The following is a 27,005-nucleotide window of genomic DNA, read 5'->3' on the forward strand; positions in this document are numbered from 1 at the left end:
CTCGCTCAGGTTTCCTGCCCTCCGCCCAGCCCGCACCATGACTCTCTTCGACGGCGTCTACCCCTTCTACCCTCAGCCCAGGAAGGCCTTCGCCTTCGATGTCAGCTCCATCATCGTCATCGCCGTCTTCCTGTCGCTGGCGCTCAGCTTCCTGCTCATCCTGCCGGGGATCCGGGGCCGAGCGGTGAGTGCCCCGGCCCCGGCCCCGGCCCCGGCCGCTCCCGTGCAACGCATTCGGGAACAGAGAGACCGAGAGCTCTGACCTGCCAGACCTACTGCATGAGGGCACTGACACCCCCCCACCAGCTCTACCCCACAGCCCCCTGCTAGGCCACAGCCCCCCCAGCTCTGCCAGGGCACCCCAGCCCTGCCCCACAGCCCCCTGCTAGGCCAGTACCATAGCCCTGCCCCCCAGCTCTGCCAGGGCACCACGGCCCTGCCCCACAGCCCCCTGCTAGTCGAATACTGGCATCCCACACCTCTGATTTGCCCCTCCCCTCTGATAGGCTGCACCTCCTGCTACTCAAGTCCTGGCCTCTCCCCCCTCACAGCAGTTTTGCTTTAAATCCAAAGACATTATTGGTTATTTCTATTACAGTAGTGCCTAGAAGCCCTGATCAGGATTGGTGCGAGGTGCTGCACAAACAGGTGCAGAGCCTCTGTCCCTGTCCCAGAGAACTTAGTCTCATAATGGCTTTGCTCCTTTTAAGTGATTTTGTTACATTCACTCACTCGCAAGAGAATTGAGGACCCTTTGGGCCACTCCTTACAGCTGACCCCCCTTCCATCTCTCTCCTCACAGAGGCTGTATTGGCTACTCCGGGTTATCCTCAGCCTTTTCATTGGTGCGGTGATTGTTGGTAAGTGCTCCCTTGAACTAGCCAGTGACCCACAGGGCTGTATTCCCAGAGCAGGGGCACTTCCTGGTAGGGAGGCTTTGGGTGTGTGCACAGGAAGCATGGGCTAGTGGTTAGAGCACAGGCGATTTGGGTTCTCTTCCCAGCTCTGACTAAATCTTCCTGTATGACCTGGACAAGTCACTTAACATGTCTGGGCCTCAGTTTCCCCATCTCTATAATGGGCTTGATAGCATTTTAATAAATGCATGGCCATCTAGGAATGCTGTGGCTGTCACTATTCTTCTCTCTGTGGCCACTCAGAGCTTCTCAGGGAATAGAAATCGAATCCCCCTGTGCCAAAACACTCAGCCCCTTATGTGATCTACAGGAGAATGGCTGTAAGCAGGAGGGAGGCCTATGACACACAGCTGAACAGTTCTGGTGCCAGCCAGTGGAGGGCAGTAATGCACGTACACATACATGCACACAGTGTCATATTTGCCCCTCTCACAGGGATGCTGAGAGTGGCTGAATTCCTGCTTGTAAAGCACACTGGGACCCTTAGAAGGCAACTGCTGGAGAGATGCTGAGTGTTGTTATAACTGGCAGCACCCGATAGCCCTAGAGATCGGTCCCTGCCATTTTTACAGGCTGCTCCCTGAGTCCAAATGCCACGGGGGCACTCTGAGGAAATGCAGAAGACTGGATGTCAAAGAAGGGGCGAGAGGCAGCGGGTACAGCCCCCACCCCCTTCTCTGGAAGTGAGTCCACCCTCCCCGAGGCACTTGAGAGCTGCCACATGCTGCTCTCAGCATAACGAGATATCCAAGTGCTGCTTGGGCATACAAGAATAATGAATCGTTTTCAGAGCCGAAGCCAAGAATTTCTCTGTCTGGCACCACCCGGAAGCCCAGTTTGGAGTCCATAGATAGATACTCTGGTTCTGTGATCCCCAGCAAGTACTGGGGGGTGGGGGGGGTGCTGAGTACTTGGGGATCACACCATTTTGCAAGTCCTTCTGGACTGCAGTGTGTCTACAGCAAGATCTCAGAGTTTGCCCTTGGGGCATTTCCTCTGAATTCTCCCCTCGGGTGAAAGGAACAGGTCTGGGTTTGTGCTTCCACAGTAGAAGCACGAGGTTCAGCCCCTGAGCCTTGCATGGATCTCAGGCAGCTGCTGAAGGCCCCCCCAATTGCAGACCACCCCAGCTCCGGCTCCCCCATTCCCTGGCAGTGCAGTGTCTTTGGAGCTGGGGTGCTGAGAACTCTAGGGTCTGTGCCTGCCACGCCACCCCCTTCGAGGCCTGTTCTACAGGGGTCTTAGGTTGCATGAACTAGATATGCCCCAGGGGCTGGAAGGGGGACAATTTGATGCATCCCTTCTGCTCCACTCGTTCTTCACACATAGACTCCCAGACCCCCCGAGTGTCTCCCTGCACCTGGCTGAGACAGGGAGGTTGTGCAGGCTCCATCTTTAGAGCTTGAAAATCTGAAAGATTCAAGGATGAATAAATTATTTGTTTTTTTTTAAAGTGGGCAGCTCAGCAAACAAGGGGGGCAGCACAGGGCAGCTGAGCACCCTGCTTGCGGCTCCTAGGTCTGTGCTCTTTCCACTAGGCCACACATCCACTGCTTTGCACCACTGCCAGTGAGTGGCTTCCCAGGTCCTGCTGGAACATGCCTTAGCCAAAGTGACCCTTTGGATCCAAGGGTCCTCTCTGCTTCTATTTGCCACAGTTCTGCATGGAGGGATCCCAGACAGGGCTAGGTGTGAGCCTAAAGAGCTTATTTCAGTATGAGAAGCCAGTCAGGGCCTTTTGGAGCTTAGCCGGCCGATGACTGCGCAGAGTCCATGGCTTAGTTGTAATCCCTACAAACCCAGACTCTGCCCACAGCTGGTGATCATGAGGGCAGCAGCGCCTGGTGCTAGCCCCTGACTAACTCCACCCACGATTTCTCTCCCCTCCCAGCTGTGCAGTTCACCGGGGACTGGGAGACTGGCCAGGTGACAGCGAACACCTCCTACAAATCCTTCAGCCGCACCATGGTGAATGCAGACGTTGGCCTGCACATCGGCTTGGGGGGAGTCAACGTCACGCTAGTAGGTGAGTGCGACGCTGGGATGCATCAGTCAGTGAAACGCGGCCCATGTGCGCAGTACGTGGGGATCTCTCCCCAACCCTGACTTTGGGCATCATAGCATGAGCCGTTGGCCCTCACTTTGTTGTAAGGCCACCAACTCCACTACCAGCTGCAGGGGCCCCTGTACATCTCCTCTGGCTCCCAGTGCATGCTGGGTACCAGTCTACTTGCTGGGCTGCCTAGGTCCTGTGTGGGGCGGGGGGGAACTGCCTGTAACATGCAGTCCAATCTCTGGTTGCGGAAAGCACAGTTGCTTGTCACCCGGTCAGTACTGTCTGACTTCTGGATTCTGGGCCATCCATAACACACAACCCACCAGAACTGGTCAGCCCGGGAAGAGCTGGGAAGGGGAGACAATGGGGTTTTTCCTCTTTCTGGGGTGAACTACCCAAGGCAGGCTGGTGGTATGAAAGGGCAGTAAGCTCAGCAATAGCCCTGTCTTTGAGGTAACTAACTGGCCCCCCCATTACTGCTTGGCCCCCTGGAACCCCACACAGTGCGGAATCTCTGTTCTGCCCCAAGGCTAACGAGATGCTTCCCTTCCCTGCAGGGAACCCAGTGAATCAGATCAATGAAACCATCAACTACAACGAGCACTTTGCCTGGCGCTTTGGAGAAAACTACGACGAAATCTACGAGGAGGGCCTGGTGAAGGGGCTGCCCAGCCCCATCCTGTACGTGGCGGAGAAGTTCACCCGGCAGAGCCCCTGCGGCGTGTACATCCAGTACAGGATCTCCGGCCACTACACATCAGCAACTCTCTGGTGAGCCTCGTCCTTCTTCATAGGGAGCTGGACAGTCTCCCTTCCCAAGGGGAACAGACTGGGCATCCTTGGTTTGGCCCCGGGCCTGCTCCAAGTGAGATGGGTTTGCTAGCAAAGCCTGCTGTGCCCGGAGACTCCTCTGGAAAGCCAGCTCTGGACTCCCATTCACTAGGAGCAGACATGGCCTGCAGCAGTGCCTGCCTCCCCCCAGCTGCAATGGGGTCTACACCAGTCAGTCCATTCACACTAACCATATAGCACCCAAGTCAATCTGTAGCAGAAGCCAGGCCCTGGGGATCACAGGTGTAGGTCCAGTGGGGCTAGAGAGTGCTCAGCACTGCTGAGGATCAGGCAGGTGCCTAAATATGGATGGAGGAGTCTGACTTTAGGCTCCTGTTTTTGAAAATCTTGGCCCCTGTTGCCTACGGCCAGGAAGCATGAGTGGGTTGACAGACTGCGGGTGAACTCAACGGGGGCTGGACAGACAGACAGGCGAGACTGGAAATGTGGTCCTTCCGATCTGACTTGGAACCTTCTTTTGACTTGGAGTTGAGGGTTGGAGCCCACCCACTTTGAGTGCAGGGGGCTGAATTCACTGCAGTCTGCCTCTTCCCTTAGCCTGCCCCTGGCATGGCTTTCAGCACCTCCTGGCCCTTTGCAGAACTACAGAGAAAAGCTGCCCCGCCCCCTACAAAGGAACAGCCATGTCCCACATTAGGAGCCATGTTCTGTCCATGGGTACCGCCCCTCTGTCTTGGCCCGTGGAAGCTGGGAGGGGCATCCAGTACACTGACCTGGCAGTGCCTGCGGGAAGCCCAGGAACAGCCTGGAGCTCCTAGACCAGCCTGGAGGTGAGCGTTCAGGGGGCAAGGGGTTTGCAAGGCTGGAGCTCGCCCAGCAGTCAGTTTGGTGCCAAGACAGTGGCCCGTTCCAGTGGCTGTGTGTGGGTCTCATCATTTTATGGCTTTTCTGTTCCCACCAGGGTGGCATTTTGTGCTTGGCTCATTTCCAACATGCTGTTCTCCATGCCAGTCCTGGTCTACGGGGGCTACATGATCCTGGTCACTGGGGCCTTCATGATCTTCTCGCTGCTCTCCTTCTCCACGGTCAGGAACTCCCCCATGTGCGCCATCCAGTTCGGTCCAGCCTCCTTGCAGACTGTCTACGGGGCGTCCTTCTGGCTCACGCTTGCAACAAGTAGGCATCACACTTGCTTTGTCTGTGACGTGGTTCTAGGAGAGACCAGGCAGCTGAGAAGGAGGCAGATTCCTTCTGTGCACTTGCTGCTTGTTGTCCAGTTCTAAGTCCCTCACAGCCAACCCGTGAGGGTCAGAGTCCTCAGCTATGAACCTGGCTGTGCTGCTCCGTGGTCTGCAGCTGCCCCTGGGGCTGATACAATGAGCGTGCGTGCTCCCACGGAGCCTGGGAGCTGGTATTTTTTCATTGGACATGTTTGATTGTGATTGACATTGCTGGTATTTTTTCCTGGAAACCCCAGAAACTGAAAATATTTTGGTAGAAATTATTAGTTTTGGGTGAAAAGTTTTGGCATTTGGAAAAACATTGGTTTGGATTTTTAAAACCTCATTTTTTAACTGAAAACGGTTTTTTAAAAACCAACTTTTTATTTTGTTGTTGTTGTTGTTAAGTTTTAAAAAAAATCACAGGAAATTTAAAAATCAAAAGGGAAACAATTCTCCACAAAAAAACACTGTCGTTCTCCAGCCAGCTCTCCCGAGCAGGCTGTATCCGCAACTCTGCCGGCACCCGCTGGCGTAGGCAGCTCCAGATGGAACTCGGCTCTGAATTGCTCGCACCCAGCCAGCCTGCTCTCCGGTGCTGTTTGGAGAAACAGGCCTCATGCTCAATGAAAGTACCAGTTCCTCTGCACAGTGAAAAGCATCGCTCCCGGTGGTGGGTGGAGTGGGCTGGCAGGCCACTGTGGGACTTTTTCAGTAGATTGTGGATTTTATATGCGCTTAATGGGCCAAGTGGTAAGAATTCCCACAGTCTGTGTATGTTCCCCAAAACGTCCAGCTGATGGTGCTGTAGGGTGTGGCATAGGATTTGAAAGCGGGGCAGAGCACAGCAGCCCATGGTGCCGTCACTGCAGTGAGAGGCGGAAGGGGGTGTGATAGTTCCCCATTTGGAGGCCGTTCCCTTTTGCCTGTCAGAATACATACAGGGGGCATCAACTGGGTGGAAGCTGGGATGTGTCCCAGGCTGGTAGCTGGGTGCAATCTGTCACCCTGCATGAGGGACATGCTGCTCCCAAGGGGCCCTCCTTGTGGAGGGTGCACAGTAGGGGAGCTTGCTGAGTGTGTGTGCGTTGCTTGTGTCTTCCAGGCTTGCTGTGTTTCCTGATTGGGGTGGTAGTGGTTGTGCTGCACTACTTCCGACCTAAGGCATTGAAAGCCTTTTTTGATCGGAGTGAGGATGAAGAGGAAGGGAACGCGATGCTGGGAGAAGCGTATGGCAACCCCTACTTCTGGGCAAGCAAAAAGAATCCTCATGACAACTTTGCACTGACCATCAAGGCGGTCTAGAGGAAGCTCCTCCTCCCTCCCTAGTTGGACCCTAAACACGAGGGAGCAGAGCATTATGGAGTCCAGATCCTTCTCCGGCTCTCCACCGAGATTGAACTCGCACATCCTGTTGGCACCTCAGAAATCAGCGAGCGCCTTGCCATGCTCTGCTAGGCTGAGAACCCTCCGAGTTCATCTCCTCTCCAGCGGCCTCCAGAGAAAGGGAAGGCGCTGCCTCATAGCCAGCAGGGACTCAGCACGTGTTGAGCTGCATAGTCGCTCTGCTCAAATGGGTTCACAGGAGCCATTTCCGCTTGCACTTCCGCACCCTTTCTGGCGTCAGGTCGAAACCCTCCCTTCTCCCACTGGACTCACACCTGGCTACAGATGTTGAACCCATGAGTCGGGGGACTGGAATCTCGCATGAAGAGGCTGTGACCCCCACATACAGTAAGTATGTGAGACACACTCGGATCCTGCAGGCAGGACTGAAATGCTACTGGCATCCAGTATTCTACGTAACAGACTGAAAAGGCCAAACCCAATATGAAGAATATTGAAGCTGTTTAGTATGTTCAATGAGCAGCCATGGACAGGGGATGGGGTAGGGCAGGGGCAGGGGGAAGGGCGGGAGGGGGAGATCGCAAAGAACAATAATCAAGCCGTGAAGTGACGGTTCCCTAATTAATGAGCTGCCTCCTGCTGCAGTCCCGCTGGTCAGCACTGCACCTCTCTCTCTGTTTGGGAAGGCAGCTGGAATATTGGCATGACAAGACAGCAGGGGAGCGTTGCACTAAAGCACTGCCAGGAACTGCAGGTACAGCAAGGGGGTAGAAGTACCTTCCTGGGGAGCAAACATTGCCGACTAAAGGGCTTTACTCTAGCAGCGAAAGGCAGCACAAGAACCAATGGCCGGAGGTTAAAGCCAGCCAAATTCAAAGTGGAGAGAAGGCCCCAGTTGTTAACAGCGAGGGAGCGTAACGACTGGCACAAACTCCAAAGGCAGGGGTGGATTCTCCATCTCTGCAAGTTTTCAGGTTCCAGCTGGCATCTTTCTGGGCCTCACAGCCTTTAAGGCCAGAAGGGACCATCCCAGCCTCCAGTGTGTTACAGGTCACAGAACCTCCCCCACCCACTCTGGCAAAAGGACCATAACACAAGTTATGGGACTCAATACCGGGGCAACGGGGGTGAAGTTCTCTGGCCCGTGCCATATAGGAGGGTTACACTAGATGATCCGATGGTCCAGTCTGGCCTTAAAAACGGTGTATCCCTGCCTGCTTCAGCAGCCACATGGGGCAGGCACTGTATGCTGCCTGTAGCTAATATCACAGCCACAAGCCTAATCCACTTGCTGGAACAAGGGCTTAGGGAGGTTTCACTTTAAAAAGAGTTGCGTTGGGTGGGTACAAAGTTGAATGACTCCTAAAGCCATGGATTCAGTCCTATGTACCCCCAGGTCCCAGTCACACCCCCAGGTCCCACAGCTTCGCTGGCACCTGAGCCAGCCAGTCCTTTGTGTTAGGCCAGCCCACCCCCATGTTCCCCCTGTAGAGACCTAGGACACACCTGGGGCCCCACCCCTTGGAGATCTAGCTCCCTGTTCCCCTGGGGGAGGCAGCACTTGGGTTCACCATCACCTACGGCTTCCAGAGACCCTGCTGTCACCTCCCTGGTGCTGTGAGTCACCACCCCAGGGCCAGGTCTCTGAGCCCTCTGTAAAACTCCCTGTGGTCATCCAAGCCTCTTGCAGGGGGTCCATGAACGTGCTGGGGCAAAGGATTTGTGGGGTAAGCGCCCATGGGCAGGCGAGCTCCATAAAGGAGACACTAAGGCTGAGCGTGGGGCCCACAGGCAGGTGGTCACATGGCAGCACCTGACTGTCTGACAGTGGGCAGGCAGTGGGGGACCGTGCCCTCGCTCCGCATGTCCTGCGGGTGGGGGGGTGTTCCCTGTCGTGCTAGGAGCAGGAATGCAGGCATGGGGGATGGGACTGTGCACAGACTGCCACACCATTGTGGGGACTGACTTCCTAAGAGAATCTTCTCACAGGGCCCGATCCTGTGAGGTGCTGAGTGGCTCTCCAGCTGGAGGAGCACGTGCCAGTCCTAGGGCTGCACAAAAGGAAAGCAGTATGTTTGAAGCGTCCTGGCTCCTTTTGCCAAACCTGGGCCTGACCTCAAGCAAGCTATGACCTAGCGCGCAGTGAAGCCGACAGCACTGTGGCGTGCAGCCGCTCAGGGGATTGGGCGGCTCTCTGTACTGAGTTGGTCTTGAGGGCAGGCATCACATCACATGGAGACTCCATTGTCTCTTGGCTGGCTCCCCTCGGCTGGGCTGCCCTCTATTTATCCAACATTCCCTGCAGCATTTCAGCATCTGTGCACATGTAATTTGTGATGCATCCTGGTGAGTTTTGGAGTTTGTGTATGCTAAGAACACTGTAATAAAAACAATAGAAGTGTAGCAACGTGCAGGCTCCTGCCCTTTTTCTGACTGCCTGGGCCAGCTTGTAAGGGCAATTCATGCAGTGGGATCTGAGCCTCCGAGACCTCCAGCCAGGCTCCAGGGCTGATCACTCTTGCGAGGGGCTGCTCTCTCCTGTCTTTTCCACTCCCTCAATAGCACCTGAAATCAGCCTCCCAGCAAGTGTTAAATGACACATTTTGAAGCAGAGGTGAGATGGGATTTTCTAAAGCACTTAAGTGAGTTAGGAGCACAAGTCCCACTGGATGTCAACCCAGGGGCTGCTTTAATTGCACCAGGGTCTGAGAAGGCCTTCAGCAGACCCAGAATTCAGAGGCTGCAAGGCTGTAGAAAGCCTGAGGAGCACAGAATCTAGTCCCCAGTCTAGGCCCAGATCAAAGGTATTTAGGCTCCTCACTTCCACTGAAATCACTGGGAACTAGGCACGTAAATGCCTTGGAGGATCTGGACCCAAGCCATGAGCCCACTATGCCTCTAATTCTTGTCACTTAACCTCAGCTTTCCCATCTGCAAAATGGGCATCCTCTTACCTGAGGCTGTGGGCATGACATCTGGCACATTCGGGGGCATTGCTTATGGCAAAAATCTTTATTGGGCAGGGGAGCTGTATCTCAGGGATTACAAGATGAGTCACGACAGTTTCGCAGTCCCTGATATCAACGGCTGTGAAAGACATGGTGACATCATGATTGCTGCCTCTCCAGCAGCCATTGCTAGGAGTGGACCATTTACCAGAAATATCATCACACTCTCCGTGCTGTAATGCCCTGAGATCTGTGTTATCTACCCAGAGCTGATAAGCGCTGCCTGATTCACTGCCAGCCGCTTCCTTTTAGCTAGGACTGTGCTGTATGCTTCCTTGTAGCAGTCCGACACAGAGCCCAAGATCCACAACTGTTCCAGGATGACACTGGATTTGTTTAAGAAAGGGTGGCAGCTGTCCTGAGATCTGTGTTATCTACCTAGAGCTGATAGGTGCCGCCTGATTCACTGCCAGCCGCTTCCTTTTAGTGCGGATCGTGCTGTATGCTTCCTTGTAGAGGTCGACCACAGAGGTCAAGAACCACGCACCACCACTGTTTCAGGAATGATGCTGAATTTGTTTATGCAAACGTGGCAGCAACAACACTGAAGCTGAATGGTGACTGTGGGGAGCTAACAGTTCATGCAGAAAAGTGTGTGGAGGTTCATGGGCTGTTAAGTTATAGCCCAATGTCTTTAAAAAAAAAAAAAAAAGCTCATTACAGGAGTGAGATGGTAACAGATCCAGTAGCTGATACTGTCTGTACTGTACTTTAGAACATGTCTGAGATGGAAGCATGTCTCTGGCAGATGGCATCCTCTATGGAAATGCCAGTTACTGCTGGAGTGCCCACATATGCCCCCACACATGGGCTGAGCCAGGAGCTCCCTTGCCCTGTTGTGAGGAAGAGAGGTGCTGTACAGCACTATGTGGGGAGAAGCAGAGAGCCCTGTATTAAGGCTGGCTAACGCTTTCCAATATAAAAATTCCTGGGACGGTTTCTTTCAAGAGCACTTGCACATCCCTGGGCTCTAGCAGGACTTGAGCTCTGGCCAAGAAACAGTCCTGCGGTCAAGGAGGTGCCTTTTGCTGGCCTCATCCACCCTGCTCTGAGTTATACACTGTTGAGACACCATCTCCCATGTATGGGTCGCTTGGTTTCAGCAGTGTGCCCCAGAGCCTCAACATTCTCCAGCCCTGGGCATGCACCAGCCTGGTGTCTCACTTCAGCCTGGCACATAGAGCTCAGTCACCAACCAGACTGCATCCATCTCCTTCAGCTTTCCCCTGTGGGCTAGGGAAGGGGCACTGTGCTGGAACCCAGGAGCCCATGAGCTCAGCCCCAATCTGTAGACCGACACAGGCTAAAGAATTCTGTATCCTTCACTGTTTTCGTTATTAAGCTGGGATTAGAACCCACTGTATTATTGCAGGAGGCCCAGTGCTATCCATTAGCCACCGTGCTCTCAGCACTTATCTTTCTCCTTGGCTACGTTGTCTGTAAAACAGGGCCACTCAGGTCTAGGTAACCCAGTGTGTTGCTGGCCTCCATTAGCAGCTCATTCACATCCCCCGGCCTTTTGCCACGGCCCCCTGGCAAGGTTAGTTCTGTGGCTCGCATGGGAGCAGCCTGTACTGACCGCTCAGGGCTCAAAGCTTGATGATGCTAGGTCATGAACTGATGGTTGCAGGTGCACATAACTGGAAGGGACTTTTGCCTTTTCCACCCTTAGGAAATTACATTAAAAAACCATAACTGAGGTTGCAGAGTCAAGCACCTGACAGTTGGAAAATGCCAATTTTAACCTTGCTTCGGCCGCCTTAGTTCAGCCCCCTTGTGCCTCTGCTTTCCCCACCCAGTCTTTAATCACATGACCACATGCTCTAACCCTGCCTCACTCAGCTAGAAGAGTCTGACGTGACAGGGCAGCAGTCGGGTGGGTTGGTTGGGTGCACACTGGCCTACGGTGGGTGCACTTTGCTGCTGTTCAGCAAACTAATTAATAATGTTTACATGGAATAATAGTTCCCCATAACCCTGGACTGCAGCCCTGTGGCCTAGCATAGGTCACATACTCCCTCTGCCCAAGTGCCCATCTTTGGAGGGGAATTTGGGATCTAATCTCAGGTCCATCGCTGTAAGGAGGGACAGGCGGCAGGTCTGAGCAGGCAGCGGCTGCCCCAGTCACAGAAACTCTGGGAGTTACATAAGCCACCACCAAAGGTGGGGAAAAGCAGAGGGCACCGCTCAGTTTGGAACGGTGGACAAACATCTGCACCGCTTGCCAGCAGGTGCTAAGCTGAGAGAGCAGGGCAGCATGCCACCAGCACGCCACCTGGTGGAGGAATGCAGACTAATGCTGTATGACTTACAGCACTCATCTAAGAGCTGCTGAGCCACAAGGGGTGTTGTGCTGGGGGAGCAGGGTGGGACAATAGGGTCTTAAATGCACTGGTACCATGCCCCAGCCCAGCCTCCTGAGACAGCCCCAGCCCCTTCCTTGGCTACTGGGCGAGGAGCTGGGTAGCCTTCTCTCTTCCTTCTCTCCATCCCCTCCTGGCTGTGGGCAGGGAGCAGAGCCCTGTGCACTTCCTACAGCAGGGAAGGATCGCGTCTACGCCTCTTGCTGGGGGATCCCCACTTACTGGTCAGAGGGGCCCAGCTGTTCTGTATCTTTTCCTCCCGGGATGGGGGCGGGGAACACAGGTGCTGCCACAGCGAGTCCAAGCCAGGCTCCATCCAGTCTGGTGCCCCATGGCAGGCCTCCCAGGAGGGTTCAAGCATCCCCACTTTGGACAACGATGCACTAAGCTATCCATGGCTGGAGCCTGCTCCTGAGCCCAGGATGTCAGGGCTCAGCTTGTGCCCTGATGGACAGGGTTTAGAAACCTTCTAAACAATCACCTGTGGAACTGCACATGGAATTGTTCTGATTCCTAGAAATGTCTAATCCTTTTGAGGGATCCTCCTATGTCCTTGGCTCAACAATGTCTTGTGGCAGTGAGTTCCACAGGTGAATTATGGGTGGTATAAAAAAAATTTTCCTTCATTCTTTTTATTTCAATGACTGTTCATTCATCCATCCACCACCACCCCATACACCCTATGGGTCTGGTTAAAATTATTATTTTTTTAATTGATAACACTTTTCACTGAAAAAACCCCCCATTTTCATTTAAAAGTTTCATTTGTCAAAGAAATTTCAAAACAAACGGTTTTGCCAGGATTGGCCCCATGTTAGGAGAGCTATGACAAAATCAAAGTGCTTGAAACAACGGGAAAGCAGAAGGGGCTTGGTGCTGTCCTGCTCGGAGGGTCTGATTCTCACTGACACTAATGCCCTGCCTACACGTATGGCACTGCAGCAGCCTAATGCAGCCACGCCGCTGCAGCGTGTCCGGGGAAGAGGCTCTATGCCGAAGGGAGAGAGCTCTCCCGTCGGCATAAAAAATAAACAAACCCCACCTCCGCAAGTGGCAGAAACTACGTCAGCGGGAGAAGCTTTCTGGCCGACCCAGCACTGTGCACACGAACACTTACGTTGGTGTAATTATGTCACCCCCGTGGAGGGTGGTTTATTTACACCCCTGAGCGACATAAGTTATTGCCAGCATAGGCTGTAGCGCAGACATAGGCTACACAGGAAAGCTGCACCTTGTTAAAGCAGTGTTAACCGCTCCATAGACACCCTTATTAAGAGGGGCTCATTTCCGTCCAGTTTAATTGATTCCTAGGGCTTGTCTCCGTGGCAAGTTACAGTGAGGCAAGCTGGGGTTTGAATCTGCAGTGTGCTGATTTGCTGCACAGTATCAGCCTCCAGGGGACATTCAGGGTGCAGAGGCAGGGTCCACAGGGGATGTGTGGACACCACATGCTGGTGTGCTGTAGATTTAGACCCTTTCTTGCAATGCAGAACCTCGCAGTGGAGATAAGTCCCTAACTAAAATTAAGCAAAGTCTCGTTTAAAACTGAGATCACAGTGTCCACAAAGACTCTGGCACTGTAGTGACATGGCACCCACCTCTCGTGAGTGCCGCCTTCTGGGCAAGTGTGTCTGCGTCCCGGGCCTGGTCTCAGGCTGTAGCCCCAGGGCTTCCTCCCTGGAGGCAATGGTATTGCCCTCTTAGTCCATTTTGGCCCCAGCTCTCCAGCTGGGCCTCTTAACAGTTCATATCCCCTTCTTGGGGCTTACCTCTGTCCAATTGTAGGCCACTTCCCCAGGGGCCTATGGGAAGGGGGACCCAGGCTCATCCAGTACTCCAGGTCCCAGCCTAGGAACCCTAAGAATAGCAGCCACATACCACTATGTCCCTTTAACTGCACTGCTTTCAGTTCTCTGGGCCATTTCCCCATGGTACCAGCCTTCAGCAATACTTCACCCTTACCATTGGGCTCATTTAAATTCAGGCCCAGCAGCCAGCCAGGAGCGCTTCCTCGCTGCCTCCACCCCTGCCAGCACTGAGCGGTCCACAATGCTGCTGTTCCTTCTAGCCAGCTAGGAGCACCAGCTAAACTCCTCTAGCTCCAACAACAAACTGAGTCTGTCTCTGTCTCTGTCTCTGCAGCTCCTTTTATATGGGCCTCCTGGGCCCTGATTGGCTGCTTCCTGCAGCCTCCGATTGGCTGCTTTCCCTGCAGCTATGTTAGGCTGCGTGGAGGACTCCTCTACTGCTCCTTTCCTGGGATGGGTGTGGCAGGACACTGAGGCCTCCAGCAAGGGGCCTCTGGGCCTAGTCCACCCCATCACAGGCACTAAATAAGTTTAAAATCACACCTTAAATTAAACCAGTTACATTAACCTTGTTCATGTAGCTAATCCCAAAATGCTTTACAACAGCAGTGTGAAGGGCCCTTAATGTGACACCTACTAAGCAGGATTTAGTGTGAATGCAACCAAGACCCACTCAGGGCACCTTGTTGAGGGAGATCAAAGCCGAGTAAAATGGCAATAACCGGTGACCTCTACTGCTCACACATAAGCTGGTCAAATGTCATGGGGGTGGGGGGTGAGAGCAAGAGAAGAGACTTCTTGATACCTTACATGAGTGCCCCTTGGAAGAGCTAGTTCTACAGCATTCAAGAGGTAAGGCTATGTTCAATTCAGTCCTAAGTCACTCACCGGAGATGGTTCAAGAACTGGGTATAGCTGAGCCACCAAGTAAGAGCCAGTGACCTCGGTCTAATTAATTTCCATGTCCCTGGAGGAGGAATCTTACAAAAAACCATCTCTGCGCCACTAATCTTTAGACAGCAGGATTCCAAAAAAACCCAATACAACTCACCAAAAAGACCCGCAAATAAAAGGGGAGACAATCCGAATCCTCACCCTTGGCATAGGTCTTCACACTGGAGGACAAAACACAGGAGAGCTGGGCCAAAGCATTCTGTGTCAGGGATCTGGCTCTGGAACCAGCATCCAGAGGAGAGCCGGCTAGGGTAGAGTCTGACCATCTTTACGAAACACTGCAGAACCTCCTCCTTTGCAAAGGTCTTTCCACTGGAAGAAGGACCGTCACAACATGAACACCCCCTTCTACCTACAAATGGCCAACCGGCTCTCAAAACAACCCTGGAAACGTGAAACCGATCACCTAAAGAATCCCCAAGACTAATAAATTAATACAATTTGAAAAACACACAAACCCTCCCACAAGCCGAGATTTTACCCTGAAAGGGGAGAAGTGCCAGAGACCTATGAAGTGCACTAGGAACTTCGTTAGAGCTATTGATTTTAAGTGGCCGGTGCTGCAGTGATGGGTGGCAGGATAAACCCCAAAGAGAGAGAGGATTTGAGAGGGTATTTAAAGCAAACAGATATCCTTTGGAAGGCTGAAATCCAGCCTCAATGGCATAACCTTCAGCAGGTTTGATGCATGATGGAGACTGGGAGGGTGAAGAGGGAACCTGATGAGCAAACAGCCATGGACACAAAAACAAGACACAATAATTCCTTCAAGTATCTCAGGAGCAGGAAGCCTGTGAGAGGATGAGTGGGTCTGCTGGGGACAGACACTGAAGGAAAGCTAAATGCATCACTGGGACAAGTAAAAGAACAGTCAAATCACCAAGACGAGGTGGTATCCATCTAAGAGTTTTGAAAGAGCTCATTGAAATCAGCTCCGGTCCTGGCAGGCTTGGGGATCCTCAAGGAGCCTTACTGCAGTGCCAGGCCGTAGGCACCATCTTGATGAGTTGCCAGGGAGTACTTGACCCCCGCTCCGCCCCAGGCCCCGCCACCACTCCACCCATTCCCCCAAACCCCCACCTCGCCTCTTCTCTTCCCTGCTCCACCCTGTTCCGCCCCTTCCCCCCAAGTGCAACCCCTCTCATCCCTACCGCCTCCTGCACACCGCTGAAACTGATCTGCGGCAGGCAGGGAGGCTCTGGGAGGGAGTGGAAGGAGCTGATTGGAGGGGCCGCGGGGGAGGGGGGGAGGAAGCACTGGGGGGAGGGAGAGGAGCTGATTGGGGGGGCTACTAGTGGGTGTGAGCACCTATGGCCAGGGGAACGGTGTGAAACAACCTGTGCAGAGAGAGCGATAAAGCACCTAGATGGGCACTATGTGAGGGACAAACCAGCTTGGTGCCAGGGAAGGACAATCATGTCTCCACAATCTACTGGCACCCTTTGAGCACCCCAGAAAGCAGGACCAAACGGCGCGCTGCCTGATTGTATTGATTTGGACTTTTCAAAATGCCTACCATAAAGGCCCTCATAAGAAGCTTGTAAGGAAACTAAGGAGTGCTGGAGGGAGAGGGGAAGAATTCCTGCCTGGGATCAGAAACTGACCCAGGGTACGTCTACACAGCAGCAGGGAGGTGTAATTCCCAGCGTGGGCGGATGTACGCGTACTAGCTGTGCTCAAGGGAGCATCTACAAATAGCAGTGTGGCCATAGTGGTGGCCACCCGAGCACAAGCCCCCCATGCCCTGGATAGTTCTCGTGTGGCTAGCATCCCACAGTCTTGCTGCTATTTTTAGGCACTAGTTCCAGCCGAGCTAGCGGGGGTCTGTCTGCCCGGACTGGGAATTACCCCTGCAGGTGATGTGCAGCCGTACCCGAGAGAAACGAAAACAAAACGAGGAATAAATGGCCCATTTTTAGGTAACAGCAGGTGGCTGCCCAGGGCAGTGTACCAGGGCTGTGCTGTTTAATACCTTCCCGAATGATCTAGGAGAGGAGGGGAGCAGTGGCAAGACTAAGGGACCTAAGGAAGCTGGGGGATGGCCAGTGGAATTCAGGCTTGGCTACTACAAGGCAATGCACATTAGCTGCTCAGACACACGGCTGGGACCTACACAACGCACAACCACTTGGAAAAGAGCTGGCCATTGCTGGGAGCAGCTTGAGGCTAGATGGGCCCAGGTCTGTTCAGGCCATGCCTACATGCCTGGTGTGGCTGTGCAGAGCTGAGCGGCGGGGGGCAGTTAACGATGGATAGGCCACGAGAACTCCCTCACCCAGCCTGGGTACAGGCTGCTACCAGCACAGTTTTGCACCTCCCTAACCTTCCCATCGTGGCTCAACTCCGCCAGGCAGGGGAATGGCGGGCACCCAGCAGGGATTCCCTACAGCTCAGTAACCATCACTTTGCAATGCTCGCTCAGGGGCGCCAGGAGCGTGTCCTGCTCAGAGGAGCTTGCTTTGTCTCTCAGGGGTTGCTGGGCAGGCCCCTCGTCTTCCTCTTCCTCTCCCCCTTCCTCACTCAGATTAAAGACCAGCTTCAGCTTCTCAGGCTGCACAGAATTCAGGACGATCACGCCCAGCCCCAGCAGGAAGCACAGCAGCCCTGCAACGCAACATGGGGGGACTAGTTACAGGCTGCAGGCCTGTACCTTTCCTGCACTATACTACCTCTGTGCCACCAGAGGGCTCCCTGGGCTTGGCTGAGCCTCATGGCCAACTACATGGGCTTTGGCGCCACTCTGCTCTGATGGTGCAGTGCGAAGCAGTCCAGGACGTTGGACAGGGTGAGCAGAATGGACTATGGTATCCCAGGGGAGGCCTCCCTGTCTCATGTGAGGGGTCATAACATGACAGGACTTGCTGCTTGAAAAACTAAACTGCCTCTCTATGGAGAGAACTATTTACAGAGCTGCTGCAACAGCATCTAGCATTCCAGCCATATGCACACTGACCGACGGCCTGGTGCCTCTTCCATTCCCTTCCCTCCTGCAACTTTGCTGCACCCTCCAAGTTCCATGCAGATTGCTACCGCTTTATATAATGCAATATCCTCCGTATTATCCATCTCGTTCCTTGTACACCTTAACATCTTGTTCGCTTTGCAGATTGCTGCTACTGTTGCACACTGAGCAGGACATCACTGAGTTGTCTACAGCGAGCCTTGCCCCTTTCCTCAGTAGTTACAGATAATTTAGAACCCACTAGTGAGTCTGAATAGTTAAAACTGCTGTTTCCAATGTGCATGACATTACATCCAACAGCACTGAATGCCATCTGCCATTGTATGCCCCCCAATCACCTAGCTTGGTTAGCTCTTTCTAAAGTTCCTCACTCTCTTCTCCGATCTTGCCTATCCTCAATATTTTTGAGGTCATCTGCCAATTTTACTATCTCGCTGCTCAGTTCTTTTTCCAGATCTTTAATAAATGTATCAAACCAGTCCTAGCTTTACGGCTCCAATATTAGTGGAGCTGAATATGCCAACCCTTGTAGTCACTCGCTCATACTGTACTGGTGAACGCCTTCTTTGAAAAGATACTAACTATCTCCATGATGGGCATGAATTTCCAGTGCTTTTCCTCTTGCACTGTATCCAGGGCTTAACTTGTGCCAGGGCTTGCCAGGGCTGAGCCCCCAGTATCTCTAGGTTAGGCAATTCAGAGCCCCACCACCTCTGGGCTTGGCAGTTCACAGCTCTGGCACCTCTGGGCTTGCCACATCAGTTATGAAAGTAACAAAATTACTGGAGCTCCAGCACGCAACTGATTGAGCCCTGGCACCTCTTTCAGTACAAATTAAGCACTGCTGTTATCCCAACATGGGGGAGGGATTCAGGTAAATGGGACTACCCACCCCAAGGAGAAGCAGAAATTTCCTGTGTGATTAGAAACCTCTAATTTGTCCGACTTGGCATTTAATCAAATCCAAGGCCCAAGGGGGCCCCTGAGCTGCAATGTTGCTTTGATCCATCTCTCCAGAATCACAGCCCAGGGCCCACTCCTTTCTCACGGCTGATGTAATGCTGCACTTGGGGTCTGGAAAGAGCTTTCTCAAAGGGCTGTTAGAGCCCTGGGCAAGGTTTCCCTGGAGCTCTGAGCCAGTTTGCCCTGTTGGAATCAGGTGGAAGCACCCCACACCATCAGTTTCCTGTGGCCAAGTGCGGTGTTGGGGGAACTGGTGGCTTTTGGTCCCACCTGTCTCTTTCCCTGTGTTGCTAGGTCACACAGCAGCACTGGAGAAGAGGAGAACCCCAGTTCACTCAAAGGAGCTGCCCACTGACCTGTTGCTAGCGTGAGCCAGAAGGATGCCCCGTACACAGTCTGCAAGGACGCTGGACCGAACCGGATGGTGCACAGCGGGGAGTTCCTCGCAACAGAGAAGAAGAGCAGTGAGAAGATCAGCAGTGCTGCTGTGAGCAGGATCATGTAGCCTCCGTACAGCAGGACTGGCATGGAGAACAGCATGTTGGAAATCAGCCAGGTGCAGAAGGCCAACCTGCGAGAGAGCAGCGGGGTTGAAAGGAGAGGACGTCCCTCGCTTTTACACTGACCTGCTTTGGGCAGCTCCCGAGACCTTCTCTCCCATCACGAGTGGGCAGCATCCTCGTCACCTGACCCTGCAATAGTCATCCTTTGCACTGGTATAAAGGGCTACAGAGAGCCAGGCCCACAGATCCCACGGCATCTGCACTGAACCCAACCTCCTGCCTCGCCCGAGGGGCGCTTCGGGCTGAGCTCAGCCCTGGTGTAATGCTACTGAATTCCAGGGATGACTTTGTTAGAGGATCCCGGTTGGACACACTTGCCCTTGAAACCACCTTCTCCTCGGCAAGAGGGAGGACTGGACGTGGTGATAGTGTGCAGTGAGGATTGGGCTGGGGGTGCAAGTGTGCAAGTGCAGGGGTCCCAGTGCTCACAGACTCTCCACTCCTCACCTAGGGGAACATCTCCCTCTGAGAGGCCCTGGAATTCATGGAACGTGTGCATGCCGAAGAATTTCCTAACTACCCATGCCAGACTGCATTATCAAGGGACACACCTGCTCTGTGATGCCAGGCCCCCCACAGCGGCCTTGCCAGGGGGTGCTCCAGATATTCAGAAACCCATCTTGGGAGATGACTTTGAATCAAATAGACCCCACCGTTCTAAAGCAAGACCCTACGGCAGTTTGGGCCAGGGAGTGACAAAGAACATGGTACCCCACTGACGCTGCAGGAGGGCTTTTGGAAGGCAGAATGCAACTACCTGAGGCAGAGTTTGGCTGGGATGGGGCCTAACATCCCTAGTTCTGCATAAATGCCATGTGACCATAACTGACCATGGGTGGCCAGGGCCTTGGCTGGGTCTCCTCCAGGATTCAAAGTGGTAGCCGTGTTAGTCTGTATCAGCAAAAACAACAAGGAGTACTTGTGGCACCTTAGAGACTAACACATTTATTTGGGCATAAGCTGTCATGGGCTAAAACCCACTTCATCAGATACTTGGAGTGGAAAATACAGTAGGAAGATATATATAGCAGTACATGAAAAGATGGGAGTTGCCTTACCAAGTGGGGGGTTGAGACAATTCAATTAAAGTGGGCTATTACCAACAGGATGAAAAATCACTTTTATAGTGTGTGACGAAGTTCCTCCTCTGCCTTGGTGGATCCTGCGCTTTTTGGCAGATTTGCTCACCTCAGAGGTTCACGGCAGCCCTCAGTTTGGCCACTTTTGCTAGTGGCTCAGACCTGCCTTTCAGTCAGCTAACCTCATCACTGGCCAGCATGGGGGAAATGGCAAACAATCTCCAGTCTCTGTTGTCCTACCTAGTGGGTCGGGGACAGGCCAGATCCCTTTCCAAATTAGACCTTCCCTTCTGGTGTTGCTCACAGACCAGGTCAACTCCTCCTGTGTCCGATCAGGAGTTGGGGGGAACCCGGGCCTGCCCTCTACACCGACTTCCAGCCCAGGGCCCTGTGGATAGCTGCTGTCTACATCTCCTGTATCAGCTGCACGACAGCTACAGCTACAACTCCCTGGGCTACTTCCCCATGGCCTCCCCCCAGCACCTTCTTTATCCTCACCACAGGATGTTCCTCCTGAAGCCTGATCATACTTGTACTCCTCAGTCCTCCAGCAGCACACCTTCTCGCTCCTTGCACGCCCCCCACTAACTGATCAGAGGTCCTCTTAAAATCAGGTGTCCTGATTAGTCTGCCTGCCACAATTGATTCTAGTATGTTCTTAATTGGCTCCAGGTGTCTTAATTAGCTTGCCTGTCTTAATTGGTTCTAGCAGGCTCCTGATTGCTCTAGCGCAGCCCCTGCTCTGGTCACTCAGGGAACAGAAAACTATTCATCCAGTGGCCAGTATATTTACCTTCTACCAAACTCCTGACACGGGCGTGTACTTGGCGCGGTTTACCCCAATCCCGGACACCTGCCCCTTTTGCGGCGTGAGGGAAACCCTGGCGCACGTCTACCTGGAGTGCGCCAGGTTGCAGCCCCTATTCCGGCTCCTCACCAATATTTTATTAAAGTTTTGGTTGCACTTTTCTCCTCACCTTCTTATTTACGCACTCCCTGTCCGTGGCCCCACTAAGTCGCGGGACCTCCTGGTCAACCTCCTCCTGGCCCTGGCTAAAGTGGCCATCTATAAAACCAGGGTGAGGAGGTTGGCCGATGGAGTCTCCTGCGACTGCGGGGCCTATTTCCGATCCTCCGTCCGTTCACGCCTCCGGGCAGAGTTCCTCTAGGCGGCGTCCACCGACTCCCTTGACGCCTTTGAGGTGCGGTGGGCGCTGTCCGGGGTCCTCTGCTCGGTGTCCCCGTCCGGTTCCCTTCTTTTGACCCTTTGACTGCACTCCCGTTCCTGTTCTTCATTAGTTGTCCCACGTAATCATTTGGTTTCCAGGTCCTGTGGATCCCCCCTTAGGCTGGGGGGGGGAATCCTTTAGCAGTGGGCGAGCTTTGCCCGCCCACTTCCTGGATCCCAATAGGACCAAACTCCTGTACCCCTCTGGGCTGGGTCTGTCACAAGTGGTAATCAGGGTGGCTCATTTCAAACAGTTAACAAGAAGGTATGAGCAACAGTAGGGGGAAATTAGCTTGGGGAAATTAGTTTTCTTTAGTTCTTGTAGTGACCCATCCGCTCCCAGTCTTTATTCAGGCCTAGTTTGATGGTGTCCAGTTTGCAAATTAATTCCAGTTCTGCAATTTCTCATTGGAGTCTGTTTTTGGACACCATCTGTTACTCACACCTTCTTGTTAACTGTTTGAAATAAGCCACCCTGATTACCACTACAAAAGTGATTTTTCGTCCTGTTGATAATAGCCTACTTTAATTGAATTGTCTCGATCCTCCACTTGGTAAGGCAATTCCCATCTTTTCATGTACTGCTTTATATATCTTCTTACTGTATTTTCCACTCCATGCATCTGATGACGTGGGTTTTAGCCCATGAAAGCTTATGCCCAAATAAATTTGTTAAGTCTACAAGGTGCCACAAGTAATCCTCGTTGTTTCTTCTCCAGAAGTGGCACCTCCACCTATCTCCTACGTGATGCACTGAATCGTCACTGACTGAGAAGGAAGAGTACCAGCTACAGAACCACCAATTTCTGGAGCATCTAGGATGGGTTCTTGTCACCCAAGTACTGGCCTTGCTTAGCTTCTGGCATGGCAGCAGATCATGAGCCCAGCTAAGTAAACCTTAGCTCAGTGTTAAGAGCATCTGGATAACTCTGCAGAAAGCTCATCAACAATCTGTCAGATGCTAGTCAAGCCTTGGACAGTAATTTCCTAAGGATGGTTTATGGCCAGTGAAATCAGTCCCATTATGATGCTACATTGAGCCGCACACTGTGCATCTCAGGAAGCTACTGAAGCTCTTTGACCTTCCACCGGAGAGAAGCCCCTTCCCTCGCGGACGGATCTCCCAAGGTGCGGTGTCTTGCTGGGCCTTACCACAGAGTGACAGAGGTATAGTGGCCGGAGATCCGGTACTGGCTGTGCACGCCGCACGGGCTGTGCTGGCTAAACTTCTCTGCCACATACAGGATGGGGCTGGGCAGCCCCTTCGCCAGGCTGTCCACGTAGATGCGGGCGTAGTCTGCTCCCAAGTGCCAGGCAAAGTGCTCATTGTAGTTGATGGTTTCGTTGATCTGATTCACTGGGTTCCCTGCAGGAAAGAGACACATTTCTGTTCTGCAGCAGCTCAAGGAGACCGAGCACATGGGGAAGGGGAGCTGGGAAGAGCTGCTCAGTCACCCAAGGGCAGGGCATTTTTGCTGAGCTTACCTCCCCTCTGTCCTGCCAACCTGCCCCGGGGGAGCTGAAAGACCCCAGTGTCTCCCCCTCCTACTCGCCCTTGACTTGAAGACCAGGACTCACCCACTAGCGTGACATTGACCCCCGCCAAGCCGATATGCAGGCCGACGTCTGCGTTCACCATGGCATGGCTGAAGGATTTATAGGAGGTGTTCACCGTAACCCGGCCGATCTCCCAGTCCCTGGTGAAGTTAACACCTGTGAAGACGGCAATAAACAGACATAGCCCCTGTGCTACTCAATCAGCCATTGGCTGTGCACAAAGAGCGAGTGACAAACTCCTTGTCTCCATGGCAGCAGCCAAGCGCCTGTACATCAGGGGTGTGCACTGAGAGCGCTCTAACATAAGGCTGTCCTGTAAATCCGCCATGTAGATCCTGCAGGCGGGCAGCAGTGATAGTATGCCAACTAGATACCTTCCACAGCATGACAGCAGGGTCTGCGTGGGGCAGTCAGAGCACAGCCCCATCTCAGCGTGATCTCCATGAGTCTGTCCTGCTCGGCTGACCCAGAGGCCACAGTTCGTCCTGCCCGTCCCAGCCCCAGTATGGAGAGCCTCACGCCCTGGCGGAAGACTCACCATCAGTGTTTGCCCCTGGTGAGGGAGGCGACTTCACTCAGGGCAAAGGCACTTGGTCCCTCCTCCCCTCAGCACAGACAAGGCCACGGGTAGCTAGGCTGGGGAAGGGCACTGGGCTGTGCGTGGGCATGGGGGGAGCTAGGCTGCTTGTAGGGGCAGTGGAATTTGGGGGGAGGGTTGTTTGTATGGGGCACTGGTTTTGGGGGGATGGGGCTTCGGGTGAACATGAGCAAAAGTCAGCTGGCCTCTGTGTTGCCCTTGAGCCCCAGAGCATTGCTGGGGAGCCTGACTGGCAAATGCATGACTTCAGCTCACCTCTGGGTGGGATTTCACTTTCTGGCCCCTGTGTGAATAACCTGCTGGTCACATGCAGGGGGCGAGCGCTGGCAGCCAGCCCCGAAGGGTTTATTTACCTTGAGATGTGCATCACCCAGCGCTGGCGGTGGCCTGGCCACCGCTCACAACTTCTGCGCAAGTATGCTCGAATCCTGCCCATCCGTCCCAGCACAGGTGCTGACTTTCATTTTTCCCAGTGGGTGCTCCACCCCTGCTCTGCCCCAAGACCCCGCCCTGACTCCCCCTCTTCCTGGCCTCGCTCTGCCTCTTCCTGCTCCCACTCCACCCCCTACCCCGAGGCCCCCCGCCATTCCCCAAGCACCTCCTGCCAGCTGCCGAACAGCTGATTGGTGGCCCCACCAAACAGCTGTGGCTGGTAGGTGCTGAGCACCCCCTATTTTTAATATGGGTGCTTGAGCCCTGGAGCACCCATGGAGTCGGTGCCTCTGGCTCCAGCATCTCCACTCACTGAATGTCAGCGGTCTCGTCTCTGAGAGCTGCCCTTTCCCCGATGCTGCCATGCCGAGTGCCAGGCGGATGGCACCATGCTGCTGGGACACCAGGGCATTGCAGCCCTGCATGCCTGAAAGGGAGCTCACTGAGCCCAAAGGGAAAGGGCTGGATCGATAGCCTGAGGGACTGCAATTCCCTCGGGATCCATAGATCAGAGCCCCCCGCGCAGCCTTCCCCACCCCCACCCCACAACCCTGCCCTAGAAAGGCTGTGTTCAGGAGGCTGTGGCAATTCTCGGGACACCTATCGGCCCAGGCCTCTCTGACGAGGCGCAACAGAGGGTCCCGCTGAGGTGCTGGTGTTTGTGATGCAGACGCTTTCATGATTAGGGACCCCCAGCAGATGTCCAGCGGCAGTGGGCTTTGTGTTCTGTCAGTGCTGGAGATGACCCTTGGAGGAGAGCTGCTTGAAGGACTTGGTGCAAATAATTTATCCTACCAGGGGCCAGCCGCTCCTCTGCTCGCTAACTGCACTGCTGCAGCCAGCGCCTCAGAATATTAGTCAAAAAAGGGGTTGAGTCATCTTCTTTCCCCACAGAGTATTCAATGGGACACCCCCACTTCCTTGCTCTTCATCAACCTTTCCTCTTCCTCTCCTCTCTACCGGGGAGTGTTTCTTGCTATTTCCCACTTTGGTCCAGCTTCTCTGCCTGAAGGGGCAGATGACTACGGGGAACCGGGGCGTGGCAGCAAGTACTCACTGAGAATCACTGCTCCAATGAAGAGGCTGGTGACCACTCGCAGGAGCCAGAAGAACCTCTGTAGGGAGGACAGGACAGATCAGGACCCAGCCACACTCCCCTTTCTAGTCTGTGAACTCAACAGAGCCCAATGGCAGAACCAGAGAAGTTCTGTTCACTTCATGGTTCCTGTAGGCCAAAGCTGGCCAGAAATTTCTGATCAAAACATTTTTCCTTCAGAAAACAGGGCTTCCTTGAAATCACCATTTTCTGCAGGAGAAGATTGATTTCAGAGGGATTTTCCAATGGGAAAATCAAAACAAACGAGTTCAGTTAGAAACCTCAACCAGAAACAAATCATAACATTTTGGAACCTGCCCCAATCCTGAGTAGGGTGACCAGATAACAAGTGTGAAAAACCGGGACACATTTTGGGGGTGTGGGGTGGGATAGTTGTGTATATAAGACAAAGCCCTTAATATCGGGATGGTCCTGATAATATCGGGACATCAGGTCACCCTACTCCTGAGCCCCAGATTAACTGCAGTGGAAGTGGTAGAGTCTGAAACAAACTGAGATGGGACAGGAAACTGCAACTCCCATGAGTCACTGCGGCAGCTCCCTCACAGGGAAAGACTGCTGTGCATCATGGGAGATGCAGTCCAGCTGTGGCATGGGGCCTCTAGGGGAACGTGGTTGCGAGGGACACAGACCTACAACCCCCTGAGGCACTGCAGTTGCACAGGCCAAAGGAGCATTCTGAAATGTTTTTACCTAGGGAAGTTGAAACCTTTCAGCGGGTTGAAAATGAGGCAGCAGGGTTCTGTTTCCACATTCCCAAATGGAACTTTTCCTGAACTTTTCAATTCATAGAAGTTTAAACATTGCAACATTTTGTCCCAATTCAGGAAGAAAATGTATGTCACAATATTGGAATCTGACACCAGACAGTCAATCAGATCTAATGTAGGCACACGTGACCAGGGCTATTTTATTTTAAAGCAGTGTCGGGGACAGTCTGAGGTCACATTGAAGGTTTGGCTTTGGAGAAGGAGCAGGGGTGTGCTGGGTGGGGTTCCTTTGCTACAAGGCCAGTGCGTTCCTTGTGGAGGTGTGGAGATTAACCAATAGCACGTGGGGTGTTGAGGCCTGTGAAGTGTGGCTCTCTTCACTGAAGTTCTTGTTTCTCTGGGATTGCGTGGGTGGGTTTCACACATCAGCTGTGGGATGGTGGGACAGATACCCCCAGAGCTAGAGCTGGGCAAGTGCTGAAAACCTTGGATCTGGGCCTGAATGTTCCTCATGAGTCTGGCAGTTGGTCCAGACCTCCATGAGATGGGGCCAGACATGGAGCTCGGAGCCAGGTCCAGGCTCCAGGCCCACCTCTAGATAACATCTCAGACATTAAAGAGCCCATGAAAGCAGGCTTCTGGCCCAGTGTCCTGGGCCAGGCTAGCCCCCTCCATGCTGCTTTTCATTAAGAGGGGTGCCCAGAGGCATTTCCCCTAGTCAAAGTGGCTGCAATAGCCCTTCTAGTTCCCTGGATGGGACTAGCGACTCGGTTACTGGGGGAGTGATGTGTCCTCCTGGGGTCTCATACACACTGAGTGTGTCTCTGTCTCTCTTTTGGGGAGGGGAGGGCTCTCCGCTTCCTCAGCACTTTAGTGGGTTATTCTAGCGGCCAGATGGCTGCTCACGCCACCTGCAGGCCCTAGAGCGCCTCCCCAGCGCACGAGTTCAATAGCCTCTGCCCCTGGGGAAGTTCACCAATCCAGAGACAGTGTCAGCTGTTCGGTGCCACCTTGGCCTATCAGTCTGTGCCACATGCTCAGTGGGGGAGCTCTGAGTCCACTAGGCAGGAGGAAAGGGGCGAACTCCCCCTTGCTTTTAGCCTAGGATGGGGAGCTGTGCATCCCCCACCCCCTTCACCGAATTCCTGCCCTTACCCCTTTGCCCCGGATTCCAGGCAGGATGAGAATGAACGTGGCCAGCACGGTGAGGAACACGGAGATGATCACGACCCAGGTCGTGTTAAAGGGGAAAGGTGTCCTGGTGTTAGGGTAGAAGGGGAAGGAGCCATCGAGCAAGGTCATCACAGTGCCTGGGAGAGGCAGGAGATCTA

The 27,005-nt window shown here is 53.6% G+C and overlaps 2 protein-coding genes across 3 annotated transcripts in view; one reads left to right on the forward strand and one right to left on the reverse strand.

The window, feature by feature from the left end:
- The window catches only part of DUOX2 (dual oxidase 2), an 80,156-nt gene that overhangs the window by 48,582 nt on the left and 4,569 nt on the right, over window positions 1–27,005 (reverse strand). The window contains exons 2-7 of one of the 2 annotated variants that reach the window (XM_074965955.1): window positions 26,830–27,002; window positions 24,905–24,962; window positions 22,839–22,973; window positions 22,413–22,626; window positions 18,747–18,961; window positions 16,986–17,069 (exon numbers count right to left, since the gene is read on the reverse strand). In XM_074965955.1, the coding sequence (XP_074822056.1) occupies window positions 16,986–17,069; window positions 18,747–18,961; window positions 22,413–22,626; window positions 22,839–22,973; window positions 24,905–24,962; window positions 26,830–26,976 (853 nt within the window). In that variant the 5' untranslated portion in view covers window positions 26,977–27,002. The remainder of the gene's footprint in view (window positions 1–16,985; window positions 17,070–18,746; window positions 18,962–22,412; window positions 22,627–22,838; window positions 22,974–24,904; window positions 24,963–26,829; window positions 27,003–27,005) is intronic. The other variant, XM_074965956.1, reaches the window with a different exon arrangement.
- DUOXA2 (dual oxidase maturation factor 2) lies at window positions 38–6,441 on the forward strand. The gene is made up of 6 exons (XM_074964719.1): window positions 38–184; window positions 803–860; window positions 2,809–2,943; window positions 3,531–3,744; window positions 4,727–4,941; window positions 6,091–6,441. The coding sequence occupies exons 1-6, from the start codon at window positions 38–40 to the stop codon at window positions 6,288–6,290; spliced, it is 969 nt and encodes a 322-aa protein (XP_074820820.1). The 3' UTR covers window positions 6,291–6,441.

Source organism: Natator depressus, chromosome 10, assembly GCF_965152275.1.
Source record: "Natator depressus isolate rNatDep1 chromosome 10, rNatDep2.hap1, whole genome shotgun sequence".
NCBI classification, from domain to species: domain Eukaryota; kingdom Metazoa; phylum Chordata; order Testudines; family Cheloniidae; genus Natator; species Natator depressus.